This window comes from Cervus canadensis, chromosome X (assembly GCF_019320065.1).
Source record: "Cervus canadensis isolate Bull #8, Minnesota chromosome X, ASM1932006v1, whole genome shotgun sequence".
NCBI classification, from domain to species: domain Eukaryota; kingdom Metazoa; phylum Chordata; class Mammalia; order Artiodactyla; family Cervidae; genus Cervus; species Cervus canadensis.
This window is the reverse complement of record NC_057419.1, coordinates 93,702,543-93,726,138: the sequence shown is the minus strand read 5'-3', so window position 1 is coordinate 93,726,138 and position 23,596 is coordinate 93,702,543. Positions and strand designations below refer to the sequence as shown.

Sequence of the window (23,596 nt, the reverse complement as noted above, 5' to 3'; positions counted from 1 at the left end):
ATCTGAAGAGCCAGCATATTCGCCACCTGAGGCCAAGAGCAGAATCACTGGTAAGAAACTGATGGTGGGAAAGATTGAGGGCAGGAAGAGAAGGGTAGGACACAGCACAAGATGGCTGCAAAGCATCACTGACTCAAAGGTCATGGGTTTGAGGAAACTGTGGGCAATTTGAAGGGCAACAAAGCCCGGGGTTCTTGCTGTACATGGAGTTGCAAAGAGTCAGACAAGACTGAGTGACTGAACAGCATCAAAAAAGTGGTATTGGCAGTGCTTGAGAGATGGTTCAGAGAGCATGTTAACTCTGTCATTGCACCTGGGATAATAACTGAGATTAAGGACAATTATTAAGAACACAGCTCTGGTCAGTTTCCTTCTTTTCTGCCCTCAAAATTTACTTGTCACAATGCCTTTTGAGAGCTTTCCAGAGAAGAACTACTGTGGAGTCATGTGGTATCCTGAGATGGAAACTTTAGCCAACATGTCCTTTGGACCAACAACTTTGGTCTTAGACAGAAGCAGGCACTGTCTCTGAATGTCTGCTAGAGCTGTCCATCTTCTGATGTATTAACATGCATGGTATGTGATCTTAGAAATGGGGGGAGAGGCCAACAAACTTATAGCTTCTCAGTCAAACTCTGTAATCCAGTGAGCAGCATCTTTGATTTGTGCATCCTAGTCACCCTTAGGAATGCTTAAAAAGGGTTACATTACTGAGCATCGAAGCTGGTAGGCGACTGGATCCATTTTGACTTTGCCACTCGCCTTCTCTTTGAGCAGACCATTCCTCTCCTCTTAAAGTCACAGCTTGTGTCTTCAGATGAAGGTTGAGGATTGTGGAAGTGAGAGAATGCATGTGAAAGCCCCATAAAACTGATGACAGGGAGTACACAGTTTTCCTCTTTGAATCAGATCTCAAGACTTCTGGCTTTATAGATTTGCACTATCAATACATCTCAAATAGTCATAACATTTTGATTTGATGGTTGCCACACAGAGTTGAAGCCCAGAAGTCCTGTATAGTCAGCATCTTAGCAGTGTGGCGGGGCTTGGACATTTAAGCTATTAGGTAAGAAGAATGTGGACCATGTTATATGTTATTCCTTCTATTTTAACTGTCTGTCTGATACACTTGGGAAGGGGGAAGGCAACTCCCACCATGTGGGAACAGAATTCCAGATTTCATCCTTAGTGTCATTTGATTCCTAAGAGTGTTCTTCATTATTGGTGAGTGTGCAGCCTCCATGCTCCCCATTAATTCTTCACAGTACATTCCTGGCTAAGAAGGAAGGTAGTATCTTCTTATAGGAAGGACTTGGTTGAAACCCCAGGCATCTACTAAGCCTTCTCTGGTACTGCCATATTAGAAGGTGGGTGTTTTGTTATTGCCAAACATAATAGACCTCTAAGGTCCCACTTAACTTTTGCTGGGCTGATTGGGAGAGTACCACAGTTTTCAACTATGTTTGGATGGAGTAGCTTGGTTAATATCGAAATGCTTTCAACCTTTGAAACTCACCCGTTTGTCTTGCACTTTGAAAAGAGAAAGTAGACTTTTGAATGGGCATTTTAATTTGTGCCTCTTGTATTTTTGAATTAACCATCTCTTCAGCCAAAATCTCTAACATAAAAGTCAAAAAGAAAACCCAGACATACACTCACAAACACGTTCTTACTCTGATGGACACATACAAGCACAGTCACCATCTTATATACTCAAAACACAATTAACAAAAGGAAAAGAAAACCCAAGGACTCACTGAAGGACATCTGTGAACTGCACACAAGTTCTCTGTAACTTGCTTGTAGGCTTAATGTTGGAAGTTATTTTGTAGTTGAATGATTTCACTCTAGTGACATTTTAAATCAGAATGTTTTAAAAGATATATCTTTGTTCTGCACTCCAGGGGATCTTAGAATATTTTGTTTGTAAGACTATTCTGTGATTTGCTAAAATGAAAATAGTGTTGTAGGGTAACAATAGTGAAGACATATTGACCTCTTCAGGCCCTGCAGTTACACATTTACTTGTTACACTTTAAGCATCTGATTCCATCCTCTGACCTTCTCCTATCAATTTGTCTACTTTTTGCCCCAATCTTCTGCATTTACCTCACTGAAATTTTCAATTTCACTTTTACTATTTTAGGCACCAATTATAAAATAAATTAAAAAATTAAAGGAAATTAAACTGAATTCATGTACAATGTTTACCTAATGTACTGAGCTATATTCTCTATAAGCTTTTGACAATTAAAGGTACTGATATGCTAAAGCCATGTGGAAATTGATCACCAAGGTAATGTATCATGCAACCAGGCTTCCTTTGGCAGGGCAACTGAGGTACAATTTAGTAATGTTTTCAGGAGTGAACAAAAACAGTAGTTTTTAAACACAATATATTGGATGTCCTTATCCATGCCTTTTCCAAGTTATCACAGAGGACTAAGTGGATTAATCCTGTTCTTTTTGAGAAGGACCTGCCACTCAAACCAGAACATGAAAAAAGTTAAAAGGGACTGAGAAGGAATAATCAGTATATGGTAATGAAATAGAAGATATAATCACATTTAAGGTGATATTTCTCAAAGCAAGCAAATTTGACTACATACTAAGATGCCTGAAATCTAAAACAAGGCCATTGGACTTTGTGCTTGAAGTGATAACTAAGGACACCAATTTCAATAGCTCTTACAGTTGCTGTAAAATGCTTACCTCTCTAAAGCATGGTATTCTCACCTACATTTAATGAAAGTTTTCAGGGAAAGATAAAGAGTGTGCTGTGTGGACAACTACCTTATCTATGCAAATATTCCACAGATTTCACTGTCTGTTGGCTGCAAGAATGAGAACCGTGAACTTAACTTTGTGTTGTCCTATGTGGATTACCATAATAATACAGGGACATGACTTGATGTTGCCACCTCTGTCTAAAGGAATGGCCACAAATTTGAGATTGCCAAGATTTCTAGTCAGTGTTCATGACAATCTGGATAGTCCAACAAGCACAGTCTGCTCAGAGTATTTCATTGTGAAATATATTAAGGATTACCATTTATTTTGATTCCTGCTTATTCCATGACTTTTCTAGATGACTAAATTGAATGATTCCCTTTTTATTTAAATACATATCTCTATAAACACTACTGAATTTTAGGGAACTGGAGCCTGAAGCAACATGCTTAGAATGGGCTCTTATAGACTGTAAACTTCATGAGAGCAGCACTCACTTTATAATTTGAATTACCACATGTGATATTCATGTAAATATAATAAATGTTTATCAACTTGGAAAAAATTTTGAGTAAATAGGAAAGGTCAATTATGATGCTAGTGCAAGTTATGGGATGTTGTTGAGTAATGTATATAGCATTTGATTGGTTATTACATTTCTTTATTATAATTCAGTAAGTACTTAAAATGTGTCATTTTCAGGCTCTACGTTTTAGGTGATGTGAAAGATACATAAAGAAAAGAGGGTAAAACACGTCGAAGACCTGTTATCTGTGCTTACCTTGATAGGAGGGCAAACAGAGGTTCCTTCCAACGCTAAGAAAGAGTTGAGGCAAAGTTGTGAGGTGGGGCTTAGCATAACTGAAAGTAACTTGTGTGATTGTAACTCCAGAAGCCTAGTGTAACAGAAAGATAATGAAACAATAAAGGAAACAGATATCATGTCTTCATAGAATTTGTTAACCATACTGAGGTGCTGCAATCACCACAAGGAATTTATTCCATCTCTGTGGGAACAGATAAGCAACATCTAAATATGCACTAGGAAATATAGGGTGGAATCTTGGTGGGAGGAAATAAAGGCATGCCTTAAGGAGAGCAGTGCAAAAATGACCCTATATAATGCCTTGTATTATAAGGTAAAATACCTATCTTGTAAAGTGCCAATCTTGTGCTGACCATGGGCCAATCATTGACTAGGTCATGTTATCTTTGGTATCCCATTGATGGTATGATGGCGATCATGATTTTGGATATGCTACAACATCTATATTTTCATAGGTGAAATGAATTTCTATAATGAGGACAATCTGTCTAACCTCTTAAGACTCTATCCAGTACCTCATACAGTATGATGTAACTCAGAATACTCCAAGGTATGTACTGTGTATTTGCATTTTTTTATTTTATTTGTATCCCTTCCTTCTCCCATACCATTATAATATAGACACCCATTCACTTCAGCAGGGATGATTTCAGAAATCAGTTTTACAGTCTTTACCTCTTTTCCCTTTGTTCTCATTTTCTTGCTTAGAAACAATTGATTAGCTGTCATTTACCTAGGATGCATAAAGAATGCTTCCTTGAACTAAAGAGTGTATAAAACAACACATTAATATAGCCAGACAATGAAATAAGGCCCCGTTTACTCATTTCAAAATAGAAAATGAAACTATGAAGATGAACATGTAACTTTATTGTTCAAATATGAGAATTGTAGGAATTTGTTGACATCTCCCACCATAAAGTTTAGTCTTCATTATGCTACATAATATGACACATATTTGATAGATCAGTTTTAATTAGGATGGTTTTCATATAATGAAGATTTTTGATGAGTTGACTTTGAAAGAGAGGAGGCAGATATATCACAGATCCTTGGCACTGGGGCCCATGAATTGCCACTCTGTTGCAGGTTAGGAAAAGGACTGTCATAGGCTGACATATTGCTGTACCTAACTGGAAATTTAGAAGGCTCCACCATCAGTCCAAAATAACTGCTCTGTAATGGAGATACGATGTGGTTCTGAGAAATAGAAGTAATTGTAGTAGTAACGTTGTCAATGAGGCCATTTGCTTGAGTGTAGCTGCTATGTGAGTGCCAATTTAAAATGCTCAACTGATTTAAAACAGCAGGTTGATCTATCACAATCTGTTCTGTTTGTCTAACTGATATTGATGATGGGGAAGGAAAATCACACGGAACTAGGGCACTTCTATTAGCGACTGTCTGCCTGGTATAAGGGTTTTGTATGAAAGGCACACTTAAACTTGTCGAGGCTGAAAATGCACTCTCCCCACAACTTTCAGGAAGGAAATTAGAGTTACGATCATCTATGTTGCCCCATGCTTTAACATGCTTCTTCTTGTAATCTCGAACTAATGAAGATATTGGAGAGACATTTTTAATCCCAGCTCTTCTTTTCAGTCTTAGTAAAAGTTGGGGATAGCCTCTTTTGAAATTTGGATTATGATAGATCTGTAACTAAAATCAAAGGAGAAAATTATTTAGTTTCTTTATAAACCAAGGTAAAACTCACAAGCAAAACTAAACTATAAGCATTTATTTTTTTAATGATACAAATGAAATAGCATCAAATAAAACACCTCCATTAGTAGTTTTAACATTTTACATGTTAGAGAGAGGCGTTCTGAAGATGGCGGAAGAATAAGACAGGGAGACTACTTTTTCCCCCACGAATTCTTTGAAAGAACATTTGAAAGCTCAGCAAATTCCACAAAACATCTTCTGAATGCTGGCAGAGGACATCAAGCCCCCAGAATGGCAGCCCATTGTCTTTGAAAAGAGGTAGGACAAAATATAAAAGATAAAAAGAGACACAAAAGACGTAGGGATAGAGATCTGTCCCAGGAAGGGAGTCTTAAAAGAGGAGAAGTTTCCAAACATTAGGAAACACTCTCACCAGTGGGTCTGTGGAGAGTGTCGGAATCTCAGAGGGCTACAAAACTAAGAGAAAAATAAATAAATAAATAAAACCCACAGATTATGTGCCTAACGGCAACTCCCAGTGCTTGCATTCGCCACCAGCAAGTGTGGGCTGAACAGGGAGGTGCAGGCTGCATTGCTTAGGGTAAGGACAGGGCATGAATTCCCTGAGGCAATCTGAGGGAACTAACATCAGATAGCAACCACAACTGTGGGATAGCCAGAGAGAGAGAGAGTCAGAGAGAACTATCCCATGAAAAGCCCTAACCTAACGCACAGCGGGGCCCACTCACAGAACAAAGGACTGAGCAAATACCAGAGAAGAGCTAGCCAGCTGCAGACATTCCATCACCCCTGGAGATGGGGAAGCAAGCAGGGGCAGCTAGAGCCGGAAAGGGGCAATATCGGGCCCAGGGAGACATCCTCTACCAAACTGCAAGCAGGCACCCAGCTGCTAACCAAGACTTCTTGGGATTCTGGATGGTTGACATCCACCGGGAGGGTCACAGCCAGAGATCACTTCCCCAGAAGAGACACATGGCACACCTGAGACAGGCACACCCACTGCCACCCAAGAAACCAAGCGGCTGGGACCGGGGAGGTGGTAAGATGCACTCCCCACCTGGGGAGACTACTACAAGCACCTGGTCGCCTGAGCTGCTGGGACATGGGAAGGGCACAAAACACAGGCCCAACTGAGTCCACACATTTGTGGAGTACCCGAGAACCTTACCTGAGCAGCTTACACCTGGGAAGTGCACACAACCCAGGGCCCGCTTTAGACAGTGCACTAGCAGAAGCAACATAGATCCTGAGAAGTATAAACTGGGAAAGTGCACGCACCCTGAGCTGGGGCAAACGCAGTGCGGCCGAGTCTTCGAGCATTTCCCATGCCAGTGATATTTCTTTACAGTGTTCCTCCCTCCCCACAGCACAACTGAACAAGTGAGCCTAAATAGTGACCACTTTTGCCCCCTTGTGTCAGGGTGGAAATTAGACACTGAAGAGACCAGCAAATAGAAGAAACTAAAATAAACAGAGGGAACCGCTCTGGAAGTGACAGGTGCAACAGATTGAAACCCTGTAGTTAGCACCGACTGCATTGGAAGGGGCCTATAGGTCTTGAGAAGTATAAATCAGATCAAGGAACTATCTGAAACTGAACTGACCCCACACTGCCTGCAACAGCTCCAGATAAATTCCTAGATATATTTTTAATATTACCATTATTTAAGTCATTAGAGTCCTCTATTACTCCTTAATTTTCATTTTTATAACCTACTATTACCTTGCCAAAAAAGACCCTATTTTTGAAGCAAACTTCATATATATATATATTTTAATTTTTGTGACTTTTTTTAATATCTCATTTTTGAGAGTCTAACCTCTACTCTAGATTTTTAATCTTTGCTTTTTGGTATTTATTATCGATTCTGTGCCTTTAAGAACCCAATCTTCAGTACCCATTTTAACTTGGGAGTGTGATTACAGCCTTGATTGCTCTCTTCCCCTTTTAATTCTCCTTTTTCTCCACCAGGTCACCTCTATCTCCTGCCTCACCCTTCGCATCTCTATCAAACCATGTGAATCATTTTGTGTGTTCCAGGCTGTGGAGAACACTTAGGTAACTGATTACTGGCCTGATCTGTCTCTCTCCTTTTGACACCCCCTTTTCTCTTCCTGATCACCTCTGTCTCCTTCCTCCCTCTTCTCATCACTGTGTAACTGTTAACCCCTCTGAGGTGCCCAGACTGTGGAGAGTACATAGAGAATTGATTACTGGATAGCTTTCTCCCTCCCTTTTGAGTCCTTTATCTCTATCTCTATCTCTTCTTCCTCTATCTCTATCTCCCTATCTACCTCTATCTCCCTTTTCCCTCTTCTCATCTCCATGTTATTCTGTGAACCTCTCCGGGTGTCCCTCACTGTGGAGAAGCTTTTCATAATTAACCTAGATGTTTTATCATCGGTGCTGTATAGGTGGAGAAGTCTTGAGGCTACTGTAAGAATAAGACTGAAAACCAGAGGGAGGAGGCTTAAGTCCCAAACCTGACAACACCAAATAACTCCTGACTCCAGGGAACATTAATTGATAAAAGCTCATCCAAAAGACTCCATACCTACACTGAAACCAAGCACCACACAAGGCCAGCAAGTTCCAGAACGAGACATACCAGCAATGCAGGAATGTAGCCCTGAGCTTCAATATACAGACTGCCCAAAGTCACACCAAACCCATAGACATCTCAAAATTCACTACTGGACACCTCATTGCACTCCAGAGAGAAGAAATCCAGCTCCACCCATTAGAACACCGAAGCAAGCCTCCCTAACCAGGAAACCTTGACAAGCCACCCGACCAACCCCATCCACAGCGAGAAAGAGCCACAATAAAGAGGAACCACAAAGTGTCAGAATAGAGAAAGGCCACCCCAAACACAGCAATCTAAACAAGATGGAAAGGCAGAGAAATAATCAGCAGGTAAAGGAACATGATAAATGCCCAACAAACCAAACAAAAGAAGAGGAGATAGGGAATCTACCTGAAAGAGAATTCAGAATATTGATAGTAAAAGTGATCCAAAATCTTGAGAACAAAACGGAGTTACAGATAAACAGCCTGGAGAAAAGGTCTGAGAAGATGCAAGAAATGTTTAACAAGGACCTAGAAGACATAAAAAAGAGTCAATCAATAAGGAATAATGCAATAAATGATATCAAAAACACTCTGGAGGGAACCAACAGTAGAATAACAGGGGCAGAAAATAGGATAAGTGAGGTAGAAGATAGAATGGTAGAAATAAATGAAGCAGACTGAAAAAAATAAAAAAAAATAAAAGAAATAAAATCACCCTCAGAGACCTCTGGGACAATGTTAAATACCCCAACATTTGAATCATAGGACTACCAGAAGAAGAAGACAAAACTAAATGCCATGAGAAAATACTTGAGGAGATAATAGTTGAAAACTTCCCTAAAATGGGGAAGGAAATAGCCACCCACGTCCAAGAAACCCAGAGAGCCCCAAACAGGATAAACCCAAGGCAAAACACCCCAAGACACATATTAAGCAAATTAACAAAATCAAACAGAGAGAGCAAATGTTAAAAGCAGCAAGGGAGAGGGGAGGAACTAAGATGGCAGAGGAATGGGATGGTGAGACCAATTTCTCCCCTACAAATTCATCAAAAGAACATTGGAACACTGAGCAAACTGCACAAAACAACTTCTGATCACTAGCAGAGGATATCAGGTGCCCAGAAAAGCAGCCCATTGTCTTCCAAAGGAGGTAAGACAAAGTATAAAAGATAAAAAGTGAGACAAAAGAGCTAGGGACAGAGAACCATCCCGGGAAGGGAGTCGTAAAGAGGAGGTTTCCAAACACCAGGAAACCCTCCCACTGGTGGGTCTGGGGGAAGTTTTCGAATCTCAGAGTGCAACCTAACTGGGAGGAGAAATAAATAAAACCCACAGATTACATGCCTAAAAGCAACTCCCAGCAGAAAAGTACCCCAGACGCTCACATCCGCCACCAGCAAGTGGAGGCTGATCGGAGAGGAGCGGGCGGTATTGCTTAGGGTAAGGACCGGGCCTGAATGCCCTGAGGGCAATTGGAGGGAGCTAACGTGAGATAGCAACTTAAACTGTGGGATAGCAAGAGAGAGAGAGAAAATTAACCAGCGAAAAGCACGCTAACGGAACACACTGCCAGCCATTCGCAGAACAAAAGAAAGAGTGAACAATTCCAGAGAAGAGCTAGCCAGCTGTGGACTAGCCAACCCCCCGCCAGAGGCAGGAGGCAGGAAGGAGGGGAAAGAGGCAAACTCGGCCCCAGAAACGGCATCCCCTACCAAACTGCAAACAGGCTTCCAGTTTCTAACCAAAGACTTCCTGAGATTCTGGATGGTTGACATCCACCGGGAGGGTCGCGGCTAGACACCAGCTCGCCAGAGCAGATACAAGGTGCACCGGACCGGCACACGTGGAAACTGAGGCTGGGACCACTGAGGGGATAAGGTGCACTGCACCCAGGGAGAGTGCACTCATTAAGCTCCTGGCCTCCTGAGCTGCTCGGGCCGGGGAAGGCACAAAACAAAGGCCCAACCGAGTCTGTGCTTTTGTGGGGTACCCAAAAACTGGAACCGCACGCAACTCAGGGCCCACTCCCTATAGAGCAGCCTGGAGCCTGAGCAGTGTAGATGGGGAAAGCACATGCGCCGAGAGTGGGGACAAACCCAGTGTGGCTGGAATACTGCGACTGCTCCCCACACAGGCCAGTGACATTTCTCTGCAGTGCCCCTCCCTCCCCACAACACGACTGAACAAGTGAGCCTAAACAAGAGACAACCTCCGCCTGCTTGTGTCAGGGTGGAAGTTAGACACAGAAGAGACCTGCAAACAGAAGCCAAATAAACAAAGGGAACCACTTCAGAAGTGACTTGTGCAACAGATTAAATCACTGTGGCCAACACCAACTAAACCGGAAGGGGCCTATAGATATCGAGAAGTGTAAGCTGGAACAAGGAGCTGTCTGAAACTGAACCAAACCCACTCTGCACGCAACAGCTCCAGAGAAATTCCTAGATATATTTTTACTATTTTTTTAATTAAAATTATTTAACTTTTTTTAAAATTTTTTTCTTTTATTTTATTTTAAATTCCCTATTACTCCTCTATTACTGCTTAATTTTTTATTCTTTTATTGTTTTAAAGTCCTCTATTACTCCTCCATTACTCCTTAATTTTCAGTTTCATACATTTTTACTATTTTTTAATTAAATTTTTTTCTTTTTTCTTTTCTTCTTTTATTTTCTTTTCAAGTCCTCTATTACTCCTTAACTTTCATTTTCATTTCACTCTAGCCTTGCAAATAAAAAGAAGACCCTATTTTTAAAGCGACCTTCATATATATTTCTTAAATTTTTGTGTTTTTGTTTTGAATATTGTATTTTTAAGAGTCTAACCTCTACTCTAGATTTTTAATCTTGGTTTGTCATTATTTGATATCAATTTTGGACATTAAGAATCCAATTATCAGTACCCATTTTTACTCAGGAGTGTGATGATTACTCTCTCCCCCTTTTGACTCTCCTTTTTCTCCCCCAGATCACCTCTATTTCATCCCTCCCCTTTTCTTCTCAATCCAATTCTGTGAATCTCTGTGGGTGTTCTGGGCTATGGAGAACACTTAGGGAAGAGACTACTGCATAGATATCTCTCTCTCTCCTCTTGAGTCCCCCCTTTTCTCCTCCTGTTGATCTCTATCTCCTTCCTCCCTCTCGTCTTCTTCATGTAACTCTGTGAACCTCTCTGGGTGTCCCTCACTGTGGAGAATCTTTTCACCATTAACCAAGAAGTTTTATTATCAGTGCTGTATAGTTGGAGAAGCCTTGAGGCTACTGGAAGAGTAAGATTGAAATCCAGAGGAAGGACATTTAAGTCCCAAACCTGAGAACACCAAAGAACTCCTGACTACAGGGAACATTAAGTAATAAGAGATCACCCAAAAGCCTCCATACCTACACTGAAACCAACCACCACCCAAGAGCCAATAAGTTCCAGAGCAAGACATACCATGCAAATTCTCCAGCAACGCAGGCACATAGCCCTGAGCGTCAACATACAGGCTACCCAACGTCACACCAAACACATAGACACATCTCAAAACTCACTACTGGACACTCCATTGCACTCCAGAGAGAAGAAATCCAGCTCCATGCAGGAGAACACCGACACAAGTTTCCCTAACCAAGAAACCTTGACAAGCCAATCATCCAACCCCACCCACTGGGAGAAACCTCCACAATAAAAAGGAACCACAGAACACCAGAACACAGAAAGGTCACTCCAAATATAGCAATCTAAACTGATGAAAAGGCAGAGAAATACCCAACAAGTAAAGGAACATGAAAAATGCCCACCAAGCCAAACAAAAGAGGGGAGATAGGGAATCTACCTGAAAAAGAATTTAGAATAATGATAATATCAATGATCCAAAATCTTGAAAACAAAATGGAGTTACAGATAAATAGGCTGGAGACTAGGATTGAGAACATACAAGAAATGTTTAACAAGGACCTACAAGAAATAAAAAAGAGTCAGTATATAATGAATAATGCAATAAATGAGATCCAAAACACTCTGGAGGGAACCAACAGTAGAATAACGGAGGCAGAAGATAGGATAAGTGAGTTAGAAGATGAAATGGTGGAAATAAATGAAGCAGAGAGCAAAAAAGAAAAAAGAATCAAAAGAAATGAGGACAACCTCAGGGAACTCTGGGACAATGTGAAATGCCCCAACATACGAATCATAGTAGTCCCAGAAGAAGAAGACAAAAAGAAAGGCCATGAGAAAATACTTGAGGAGATAATACCTGAAAACTTCCCTAAAATGGGGAACGAAATAGTTACACAAGTCCTAGAAACCCAGAGAGTCCCAAACATGATAAACCCAAGGTGAAACACCTAAAAACACTTATTAAACAAATTAACAAAGGTCAAACACAAAGAACAAATATTAAAAGCAGCAAGGGAGAAACAACAAATAACACACAAAGGGATTCCCATAAGGATAACAGCTGATTTATCAATAAAATTCTTCAGGCCAGAAGGCAATGGCAGGACATACTTAAAGTAATGAAAGAGAATAAACTACAAACCAGATTACTGTACCCAGCAAGGATCTCATTCAGATATGAAGGAGAATTCAAAAGCTTTACAGACAAGCAAAAGCTGAGAGAATTCAGGACTACCAAACCAGCTCTTCAACAAATGCTAAAGGATCTTCTCTAGACAGGAAACACAGAAAGCTTGTATAAAAGCGAACCCAAAACAACAAATTAAATGGCAATGGGACCATACCTATCAATAATTACCTTTGATGTAAATGGGCTGAATGCCCCAACCAAAAGACAAAGACTGGCTGAATGGATACGAAAACAAGACCCCTATATATGCTGTCTACAAGAGACTCACCTCAAAACAAGGGACACATACAGACTGAAAGTGAAGGGATAGGAAAAATTATTTCACACAAATGGAGACCAAAAGAAAGCTGGCGTCACAATACTCATATCAGATAAAATAGATTTTAAAATAAAGACTGTGAGCCACTATGTAAAACAGAGTGGAGATTTCTTAAAAAACTGGAAATAGAACTGTCATATGGCCCAGCAATCCCACTCCTGAGCATACACACCAAGGAAACCAGATATGAAAGAGACACATGTACCAATGTGTTCATCGCAGCACTGTTTATAATAGCAAGGACATGGAAACAACCTAGATGCCCATCAGTAGACGAATGGATAACGAAGCTGTGGTACATATACACTATGGAATATTACTCAGCCATTAAAAAGAATTCATTTGAATCAGTTCTAATGAGATGGATGAAACTGAAGCCCATTATACAGAGTGAATTAAGCCAGAAAGATAAAGACCAATACAGTATACTAATGCATATTATGGAATTTTAGACAATGATAATGATAACCGTATATGCAAAACAGAAAAAGAGACACAGATGTACAGAACAGACTTTTAGACTCTGTGGGAGAAGGCGAAGGTGGGATGTTTAGAGAGAACAGCATTGAAACAAGTATACTATCAAGGCTGAAACAGATCACCAGCCCAGGTTGGATGTATGAGATGGGTGCTCAGGTCTGGTGCACTGGGAAGACCCAGAGGGATGGATGTAGAGGGAAGCGGGAGGGGGGATCGGAATGGGGAACACATATAAATCCATGGCTGATTCATGTCAATGAATGGCAAAAATCACTGCAATATTGTAAAGTAATTAGCCTCCAACGAATAAAAATAAATCAGAAAAAAATTAAATAAATAAATAAATAAAGGCTGTGAAAAGAGACAAAGAAAGACACTACATAATCATTAAAGGATGAATCCAAGAAGAAGATATAACAATTATAAATATATATGCACCCAACATAGGAGGACCACAATATGTAAGGCAAATGCTAATGAGTATGAAAGGGAAAAATTAACAATAACACAATAATAGTGGGAGACTTTAAAACCCCACTCACACCTATGGATAGATATACTAAACAGAAAATTAACAAGGAAACACAAACTTTAAATGACACAATGGACCAGCTAGACCTCATTGATATCGATAGGACATTGCACCCAAAACAATCAATTTCACCTTTTTCTCAAGTGCACACGGAACCTTCTCCAGAATACATCACATCCTGGGCCACAAATCTAGCCTTGGGAAATTCAAAAAAATTGAAATCATTCCAGTCATCTGTTCTAACTACAATGCAGTGAGACTAGATCTCAATTACAGGGAAAAAAAAAAAAACTATTAAAAATTCCAACATATGGAGGCTAAATAACAGGCTTATGAATAACCAACAAATTATAGAAGAAATAAAAAAAGAAATCAAAATATGCATAGAAACGACTGAAAATGAAAACACAACAACCCAAACCTATGGGACACTGTAAAAGCAGTGCTTAGGGGAAGGTTCATAACATTACAGGCTTACCTCAAGAAACAAGAAAAAAGTAAAATAAATAACCTAGCTCTACACCTAAAGCAACTAGAGAACGAAGAAATGAAGAACCCCAGGGTTAGTAGAAGGAAGGAAATATTAAAAATTAGGGTAGAAATAAAAGCAATAAAAAAAAACCACCACCAACAACAAAAGAGACCATAGCAAAAATAAACAAAGCTAAAAGCTGGGTCTTTGAGGAGATATACAACATTGACAAACTGTTAGCAAGACTCATTAAGAAACAAAGAGAGAAGAACCAAACCTACAAAATTAGAAATGAAAATGGAGAGATCACAACAGACAACACTGAAATACAAAGGACCATAAGAATTTGCTAACAGCAGCTCTATGCCAATAAAATGGAAAACTTGGAAGAAATGGACAAATTCCTAGAAAAGCATAACTTTCCAAAACTGAACCAGGAAGAAACAGAAGATCTTAACAGACACATCACAAGCATGGAAATTGAAATTGTAATCAGAAATCTTCCAGCACACAAAAGCCCAGGACCAGATGGCATCACAGCTGAATTCTACCAAAAATTTAGAGAAGAGCTAACACCTATCTTGCGCAAACTCCTAGAGAAAACTGCAGAAGAAGGTAAACTTCCAAACTCATTCTATGAGGCTACCATCACCCTAATCTAAAACGAGACAAAGATGCCACAAAGAAGGAAAACTACAGGCCAATATCACTGATGAACATAGATGCAAAAATCCTTCACAAAATTCTAGCAAACAGAATCCAACAACATATGAAAAAGATCATACATCATCACCAAGTAGGCTTTATCCCAGGAATGCAAGGAGTCTTTAATATCCACAAATCAATCAATGTCATACACCATATTAACAAATTGAAAGATACAAACCATATGATTATCTCAATAGATGCAGAAAAAAGCCTTTGACAAAATTCAACATCCATTTATGATAAAAACTCTCCAGAAAGCAGGAATAGAAGGAACATGCTGCTACTGCTAAGTCACTTCAGTCGTGTCTGACTCTGTGTGACCCCATCCCTGGGATTCTCCAGGCAAGAACACTGGAGTGGGTTGCCATTTCCTTGATCCAATGCATAAAGGTGAAAAGTGAAAGTGAAGTCGCTCAGTCATGTCTGACTCCTCGTGACCCCATGGACTGCAGCCTACCAGGCTCCTCCATCCATGGGATTTTCCAGGCAAGAGTACTGGAGTCGGGTGCCATTGCCTTCTCCGAGAAGGAACATACTGAAACATAATAAAAGCTATACATGACAAACCCACAGCAAACACTATCCTCAATGTTGAAAAATTGAAAGCATTTGAAGGCATTTCCCCTAAAACCAGGAACAAGACAAGTGTGCCCAATCTCACCACTACTATTCAACATATATTTGGAACTTTTGGCCACAGCAATCAGAGTAGAAAAAGAAATCAAACGAATCCAGATAGGAAAAGAAGAAGTGAAACTCTCACTGTTTGCAGATGACATGATCCTCTACATAGAAAACCCTAAAGACTCTCCCAGAATTACTGGAGATAATCAATGAATATAGTAAAGTTGCAGGAATAAAATTAACACACAGAAACCCCTTGCATTCCTATACACTAACAATGAGAAAACAGAAATAGAAATTAAGGAAATAATAGCATTCACCATTGCAACAAAAAGAATAAAATATTTAGGAGTATATCTACCAAAAGAAACAAAAGACCTATACATAGAAAACTATAAAACACTGATGAAAGAAATCAAAGAGGACACAAATAGATGGAGAAATATACCATGTTCATGGATTGGAAGAAGCAATATTGTCAAAATGACTATACTAGCCAAAGCAATCTATAGATTCAATGCAATCCCTATCAAGCTACCAATGGTATTCTTCACAGAATTAAAACAAAAAATTTCACAATTTGTATGGAAATACAAAAAACCTCGAATAGCCAAAGCAATCTTGAGAAAGAAGAATGGAACTGGAGGAATCAACCTGCCTGACTTCAGGCTCTACTACAAAGCCACAGTCATCAAGAGAGTATGGTACTGGCACAAAGACAGAAATATAGATCAATGGAACAAAATAGAAAGCCCAGAGATAAGTCCACGTACCTGTGGACACCTTATCTTCGCAAAAGGAAGCAAGAATATACAATGGAAAGAAGACAACCTCTGTAACAAGTGGTGCTGGGAAAACTGGTCAACCATTTGTAAAACAATGAAACTAGGACACTTTTTAACATCATGCACAAAAATAAACTCAAAATGGATTAAAGATCTAAATGTAAGACCAGAAACTATAAAGCTCCTAGAGGAGAACATAGGCAAAACACACTCCGACATAAATCACAGAAAGATCCTCTATGACCCACCTCCCAGAATATCGGAAATAAAAGCAAAAATAAACAAATGGGACCTAATTAAGTTTAAAAGTGCTTGCAAAACAAAGGAAACTATAAGCAAGGTGAAAACACAGCCTTCAGAGTGGGAGAAAATAATAGCAAATGAAGAAACAGACAAAGGATTAATCTCAAACATATACAAGCAACTCCTGCAGCTCAATTCCAGAAAAATAAATGACCCAATCAAAATATGGGCCAAAGATCTAAACAGACATTTTTCCAAAGAAGACATATAGATGTCTAACAAACACATGAAAAGATGCTCAACATCACTCATTATCAGAGAAATGCAAATCAAAACCTCAATGATGTAAAATTACACACCAGTCAGAATGGCTGCTATCAAAAAGTCTACAAGTAATAAATGCTGGAGAGGGTGTGGAGAAAAAGAAACCCTCTTAAACTGTTGGTGGGAATGCAAACTAGTACAGCCACTATGGAGAAGAGTATGGAGACTCCTTAAAAACCTGGAAATAGAACTTCCATATGACCCAGCAATTCCACTCCTGGGCATACACACTGAGGAAACCAGATCTGAAAGAGACACGTGTACCCCTATGTTCATCCTAGCACAGTTTATAATAGCAAGGACATGGAAGCAACCTAGATGCCCATCAGTAGACGAATGGATAAGGAAGCTGTGGTACATATACACCATGGAATATTACTCAGCCATTAAAAAGAATTCATTTGAATCAGTTCTAATGAGATGGATGAAACTGGCATCCATTATACAGAGTGACGTAAGCCAGGAAGATAAAGACCAAAACAGTATTCTCATGCATATATATGGAATTTAAAAGATGGTAATGATAACCCTATATGCAAAACAGAAAACGAGACACAGATGTACAGAACAAAATTTTAGACTCTGTGGGAGAAGGCGAGGGTGGAATGTTCTGAGAGCATAACATTGAAACAAGTATACTATCAAGGGTGAAACAGCTCACCAGCCCAGGTTGGATGCATGAGACAACTGCTCAGAGCTGGTGCGCTGGGAACACCCAGAGGGATGGGATGGAGAGGGAGGCAGGAGAGGGGATTTGGATGGGGAACTCATGTAAATCCGTGGCTGATTCATGTCAATGAATGGCAAAAACCACTACAATACTGTAAGGTAATTAGCCTCCAACTAATGAAAATAAGTGGAAAAAATGAAAGCAGCAAGGGAGAAACAACAAATAAGAGACATTTGGATTCCCATAAGGATAGCAGCTGATCTTTTAATAGAAACTCTTCAGGCCAGAATGGAATGGCAAGACACACTGAAAGTAATGAAAGAGAAAAACCTACAACTCAGATTATTATACCCAGCAAGGATCTCACTCAAATATGAAGGAGAAATCAAAAGCTTTACAGACAAGCAAAAGCTGAGAGAATTCAGCACCGTCAAACCAGCTCTCCAACAAATGCTAAAGGATCTTCTCTAGACAGGAAACACAGAAAGGATATATAAACTCAAACTCAAAATAACAAAGTAAATGGCAATGGGATCTTACTTATCAATAATTACCTTCAATGTAAATGGGTTGAATGCCCCAACCGAAAGACAAAGACTGGCTGAATGGATACAAAAACAAGACCCTTATATATCTTGTCTACAAGAGATCCACCTCAAAACAAGGGATGCATATAGACTGAAAGTGAAGGGTTGGAAAAAGATATTCCATGAACATAGAGACAAAAAGAAAGCAGGAGTAGCAATACTCATATCAAATAAAATAGACTTTAAAATAAAGGCTGTGAAAAGAGACAAAGAAGGACACTACATAATGATCAAAGCACCAATCCAAGAAGAAAACATAAAAATTATAAATATATATGCACCCAACAAAGGGGCACCACAATATGTAAGGCAAATGCTAACAAGTATGAAAGGGGAAATTAACAATAACACAATAATAGTGGGAGACCTTGACATCCCACTCACACCTATGGATATGTCAGCTAAACAGAAAATTAACAAGGAAACACAAATTTTAAATGATACAATGGACCAGTTAGACATAATTGATATCTGTAAGACATTTCACCACAAAACAATGAATTTCACCTTTTTTCTCAAGTGCAAATGGATCCTTCTCCAGGATAGATCACATTCTGGGCCAGAAACCTAGCCTTGGTAAATTCAAAAAAATTGAGCTCATTCCAAGCATCTCCAGACCACAATGCAGTAAGATGAAATGTCAATTGCAGGAGAAAAAACTATTAAAAATTCCAACATATGGAGGCTGAACAACACGCTTCTGATTAACCAACAAATCACAGAAGAAATAAAAAAGAAATCAAAGTATGCATAGAAACGAATGAAAATGAAAACACAACAACCCCAAACCTATGGGACACTGTAAAAGCAGTGCTTAGGGGAAGGTTCATAGCAATACAGGCTTACCTCAAGAAAGGGGAAAAAAGTCAGATCAATAACCTAACTCTACACCTAAAGTAACTAGAAACGGAGGAAATGAAGAACTCCAGAGTAAGTAGAAGGAAAGAAATAATAAAATAGAGCAGAAATAAATGCAAAAGAAACAAAACAGGCTATAGCAAAAATCAACAAAGCAGAAAGCTGTTTCTTTGAGGCGATAAATAAAATTGACAAACCACTAGCTGAACTCACCAAGTTAAAAAGGGAGAAGAATCAAATTTAAAAATATTAAAAATGAAAATGGAGAAATCACAAGAGACTATACAGTAATGAAGGACCATAAGAAATTACTGTCAGCAACTATAGGCCAATAAAATGGACAACTTGAAGAAATGGAAAAATTCTTAGAAAAGTACAACTTTCCAAAACTGAATGAGGAAGAAATGGAAAATGTAACAGACCCATCACAAGCATGGAAATAAATATCATAGTGAGAAATCCTTCAGTAAACAAAAGCCCAGGACCAGATGGCTTCACAGCTGAAAAAATTTAGAGAAGAACTAACACCTATCCTACTCAAACTCTTCCAGAAAATTGCAGAGGAATGTAAACTTCCAAACTCATTCTATTAGGCCACCAGCACCCTAATATCAATACCAGACAAAGATGCCACAAAAAAAGAAAACTACAGACCAATATGACTGAGGAACATAGATGCAAAAATGTTTAACAAAATCCTATCAAACAGAATCCAGCAACATGTTAAAAAATAATGCATCATGACTAACTGGGCTTTATACCAGGGATGAAATTATTCTTTAATACTCACAAATTAATCAATGCAATACACCACATTAACAAATTGAAAAATAAAAACCATATGATTATCTCAATAGCTGCAGAGAAATCCCTTGACAAAATTCAACATCCATTTATGATAAAAAAAAAAAAACCCTCCAGAAAGCAGGAATAGGAGGAACACACCTCAACATAATAAAAGCTATATATGACAAACCCACAGCATACATTATCCTCAATGGTGAAAAATTGAAAGCATTTCCCCTAAAGGAAATGTTCCTAAAGGAACAAGACATGGGTGCCCACTCTGGCCACTACTATACAACATAGTTTTGTAAGTTTTGGCTACAGCAATCAGAGCAGAAAAACAAATAAAAGGATTCCAGATTGGAAAAGAAGAAGTAAAACTCTGTGTGCAGATGACATGATCCTCTACATAGAAAACCCTAAAGACTCCACCAGAAAATTACCAGATCTAATCAATGAATATAGTAAAGTTGCAGGGTATATAATTAACACACAGAAATCCCTTGCATTCCTATACACTAACAATGAGAAAACAGAAAGAGAATTTAAGTAACAATTCCATCCACCATTACAATGAAAAGAACAAAATACTTAGGAATACATCTACCTAGGGAAACAAAAGACATATATATATATATATATATATATATATATATATATATATATATAGAAACTATTAACCACTGATGAAAGAAATCATAGAGGACACAAATAGATGGCAAAATATACCATGTTCATGGATTCGAAGAACCAATATAGTGAAAATGAGTTTACTATCCAAAGATATCTATAGATTCAATGCAATCCCTATCAAGCTACCAATGGTATTTGTCACAGAAATAGAACAAATAATTTCACAATTTGTATGGAAACACAAAAAACCTCGAATAGTCAAAGCAATCTTGAGAAAGAAATGGAATTGGAGGAATCAACCTGCCTGACTTCAGGTTACACTACAAAGCTGCAGTCATCAAGACAGTATGGTACTGGCACAAAGACACAAATATAGAACAATGGAACATAATGGAAAACCCAGAGATAAATCCACACACCTATGGACACCTTATCTTTGACAAAGGAGGCAGGATATACAATGGAGAAAAGACAACCTCCTTAATAAGTGGTGCTGGTAAAACTGATCAACCACGTGTAAAAGAATGAAACTAAAACACTTTCTAACACCATACACAAAAAATAAACTCAAAATGTATGAAAGATTTAAATGTAAGACCAGAAACTATAAAACTGCTAAAAAATAACTCTCCGACATAAATCACAGCAGGAACCTCTATGACCCACCTCCAATAGTAATGGAAAATAAAGCAAAAACAAACAAATAGGACCTAATTAAACTGAAAAGCATTTGCACAACGAAGGATACTATAAGCAAGGTGAAAAGACAGCCTTCAGAATGGGAGAAAATAATAGCAAATGAAGCAGCTGACAAAGAATTAATCTCAAAAATATGCAAGCAACACTTGCAGCTCAATTCCAAATACATAAATGACCCAATCAAAAAACAGGATAAAGAACTAAACAGACATTTCTCCAAAGAAGACATGCAGATGGCTAACAAACACATGAAAAGATAGAGAGAAATGCAAATCAAAAACACAATGAGGTACCATCTTATGTCAATCAGAATGACTGCTATCCAAAAGTCTACAAACAATAAATGCTGGAGAGGCTGTGGAGAAAAGGGTACCCTCTCACACTGTTGGTGGAAATGCAAACTACTACAGCCACTCTGGAGAACAGTGTGGAGATTCCTTTAAAAACTGGAAATAGAACTGCCATATGACCCAGCAATCCCACTGTTGGGCATACACACTGAGGAAACCAGAACCGAAAGAGACACTTGTACCCAAATGTTCATGACAGGACTGTTTAAAATAGTCAGGGCATGGAAGCAACCTAGATTTCCATCAGCAGACGAATGGATAAGAAAACAGTGGTACATGTACACAAAGGAATATTACTCAGCCATTATAAAGAATACATTTGAATCAGTTCTAATGAGGTGGATGAAACTGGAGCCTTAGAGTGAATTAAGCCAGAAAGAAAAACACCAATACAGTATACCAAAGCATATATGTGCAATTTAGAAAGATGGTAATGATAACCTTATATGTGAGACAGCAAAAGAGACACACACGTAAAGAACAGTCTTTTCGACTCTGTGGGAGAAGGCAAGGGTGGGATGAATTGAGAGAATAGCATCAAAACATGTATATTAACATATGAGAAACAGATCGCCAGTCTAGGTTCAATGCATGAGCACGGTGCTCATTGCTGGTGCACTGGGATGACCCAGACGGATGGGATGGGGAGGGAGGTGGGAGAGGGGTTCAGGATGGGGAACACATGTACATTCATGGCTGATTCGTGTCATGTATGGCAAAACCACTACAATATTCTAATGTAATTAGCCTCCAATTAAAATTTAAAATATAATTTAAAAAACCATGAAAGCATAAGCACTATAAAAAAAAAAAAAAAACCTTACATGTTAGAAGCAATTATGATCCTCAAGTAAAAATATGTTGTAAACATATACAGTAAATACAGTAAATACCAAGTAAAAATATGTTGTAAACATATATAGTCAATCCCACTTTAATTAGCTTCAGGACTTGTATCCGGGTTCAAGTTGCTAGGAATGTTTGTTAAATATCAAATATTTTAACCTCTAGCTGTTCTCAACTTCAAAAAACAAAGCTTTTCAACAGTTTGTTATCTCAATTTTAAATTCAGTTTTAGCTACATATGTGAACATGCTTTCTAGGTTACATGATTTAATCTTACATATTGCCAATAATAAGTGAAAAGTTTGGAATACCTTGCTCAAAACAGAGACATTGTTTTCTTCTTCCAGAAAGTCAGCTAGTGAAGCAGATCTTTGAAAAGTTTGTTGCTTTTTTCTAAACCCATAAAGGTTAAGCTGTCGAACTATACTTTTCACACTACGAGTTTCAAATATTCTGAAAGGGGCCTTTCTTTCTAAGACTTCTTTCTTGAAGACTTCTTCATTGATCACTATAGAAGTGCCACTCTCATCCCACTGAATAGATTTAAACTGATCACTTTCAACTATCTTCCAAAGTTTTTGAGGAAAATTGAGTGAAAGAAAATCGTTCAATTCATCTGTTTCAGAGACAGAAAATGTGTAACGTGGCATTTTTAACACTACTTCCTCAAACAAAGCCTGAAAGGCTGCTTCTTCAATGATAGATCTCAAAACTGAGTCCTCAGTATGTGTGTAATCACACAAAGGGGATCTAATGGTGGTTTCTGAACCAGTTGATTCATCTCTAGGAAGCACATCTTGAATTTCTGAAGAAAAATGTGCCATCTCAAAGAAATATTTCCTCAGATACTTTTCTTATCTGTCTGATTTTACACTCCGCAACTTCAAATGCTGCCTGGCTGGCCTACAGAGATAAACTTTCTAGACCATCACAGTGGTTCTCAAAGTCAAAAATCTGTGACATCACAAAGTCACTGGTCTCCTAGCAATTGAAGGGTAGCTGTGACATCACAAAGTCACTGGTTTTAGCAATTGAAGGGTAATGTTCAACCAGTGTCTACTTCTGTATCAACTTAAATACAGGCTGCTTACATAAATAGTAACCAAAAATGTGAAACCTGCAAAATCTCATTCCTAAAGAATATTTACATGCTGTTCTTTTGAAATATCCCACCCTCACATTCTCCCACAGAGTTCAAAAGTCTGTTCTGTATTTCTGTGTCTCTTTTTCTGTTTTGCATATAGGGTTATCATTACCTTCTTTCTAAATTCCATATATATGTGTTAGTATGCTG

General features: G+C 38.6%; 1 protein-coding gene across 1 annotated transcript; it reads right to left on the bottom strand.

The window, feature by feature from the left end:
* Positions 1–4,528: 4,528 nt before the first annotated feature.
* On the bottom strand, positions 4,529–23,126 carry LOC122434986 (heat shock transcription factor, Y-linked-like). The gene is made up of 2 exons (XM_043458807.1): positions 22,614–23,126; positions 4,529–5,215 (listed from the first exon to the last, which is right to left on the bottom strand). The coding sequence occupies exons 1-2, from the start codon at positions 23,124–23,126 to the stop codon at positions 4,529–4,531; spliced, it is 1,200 nt and encodes a 399-aa protein (XP_043314742.1).
* Positions 23,127–23,596: the final 470 nt, after the last annotated feature.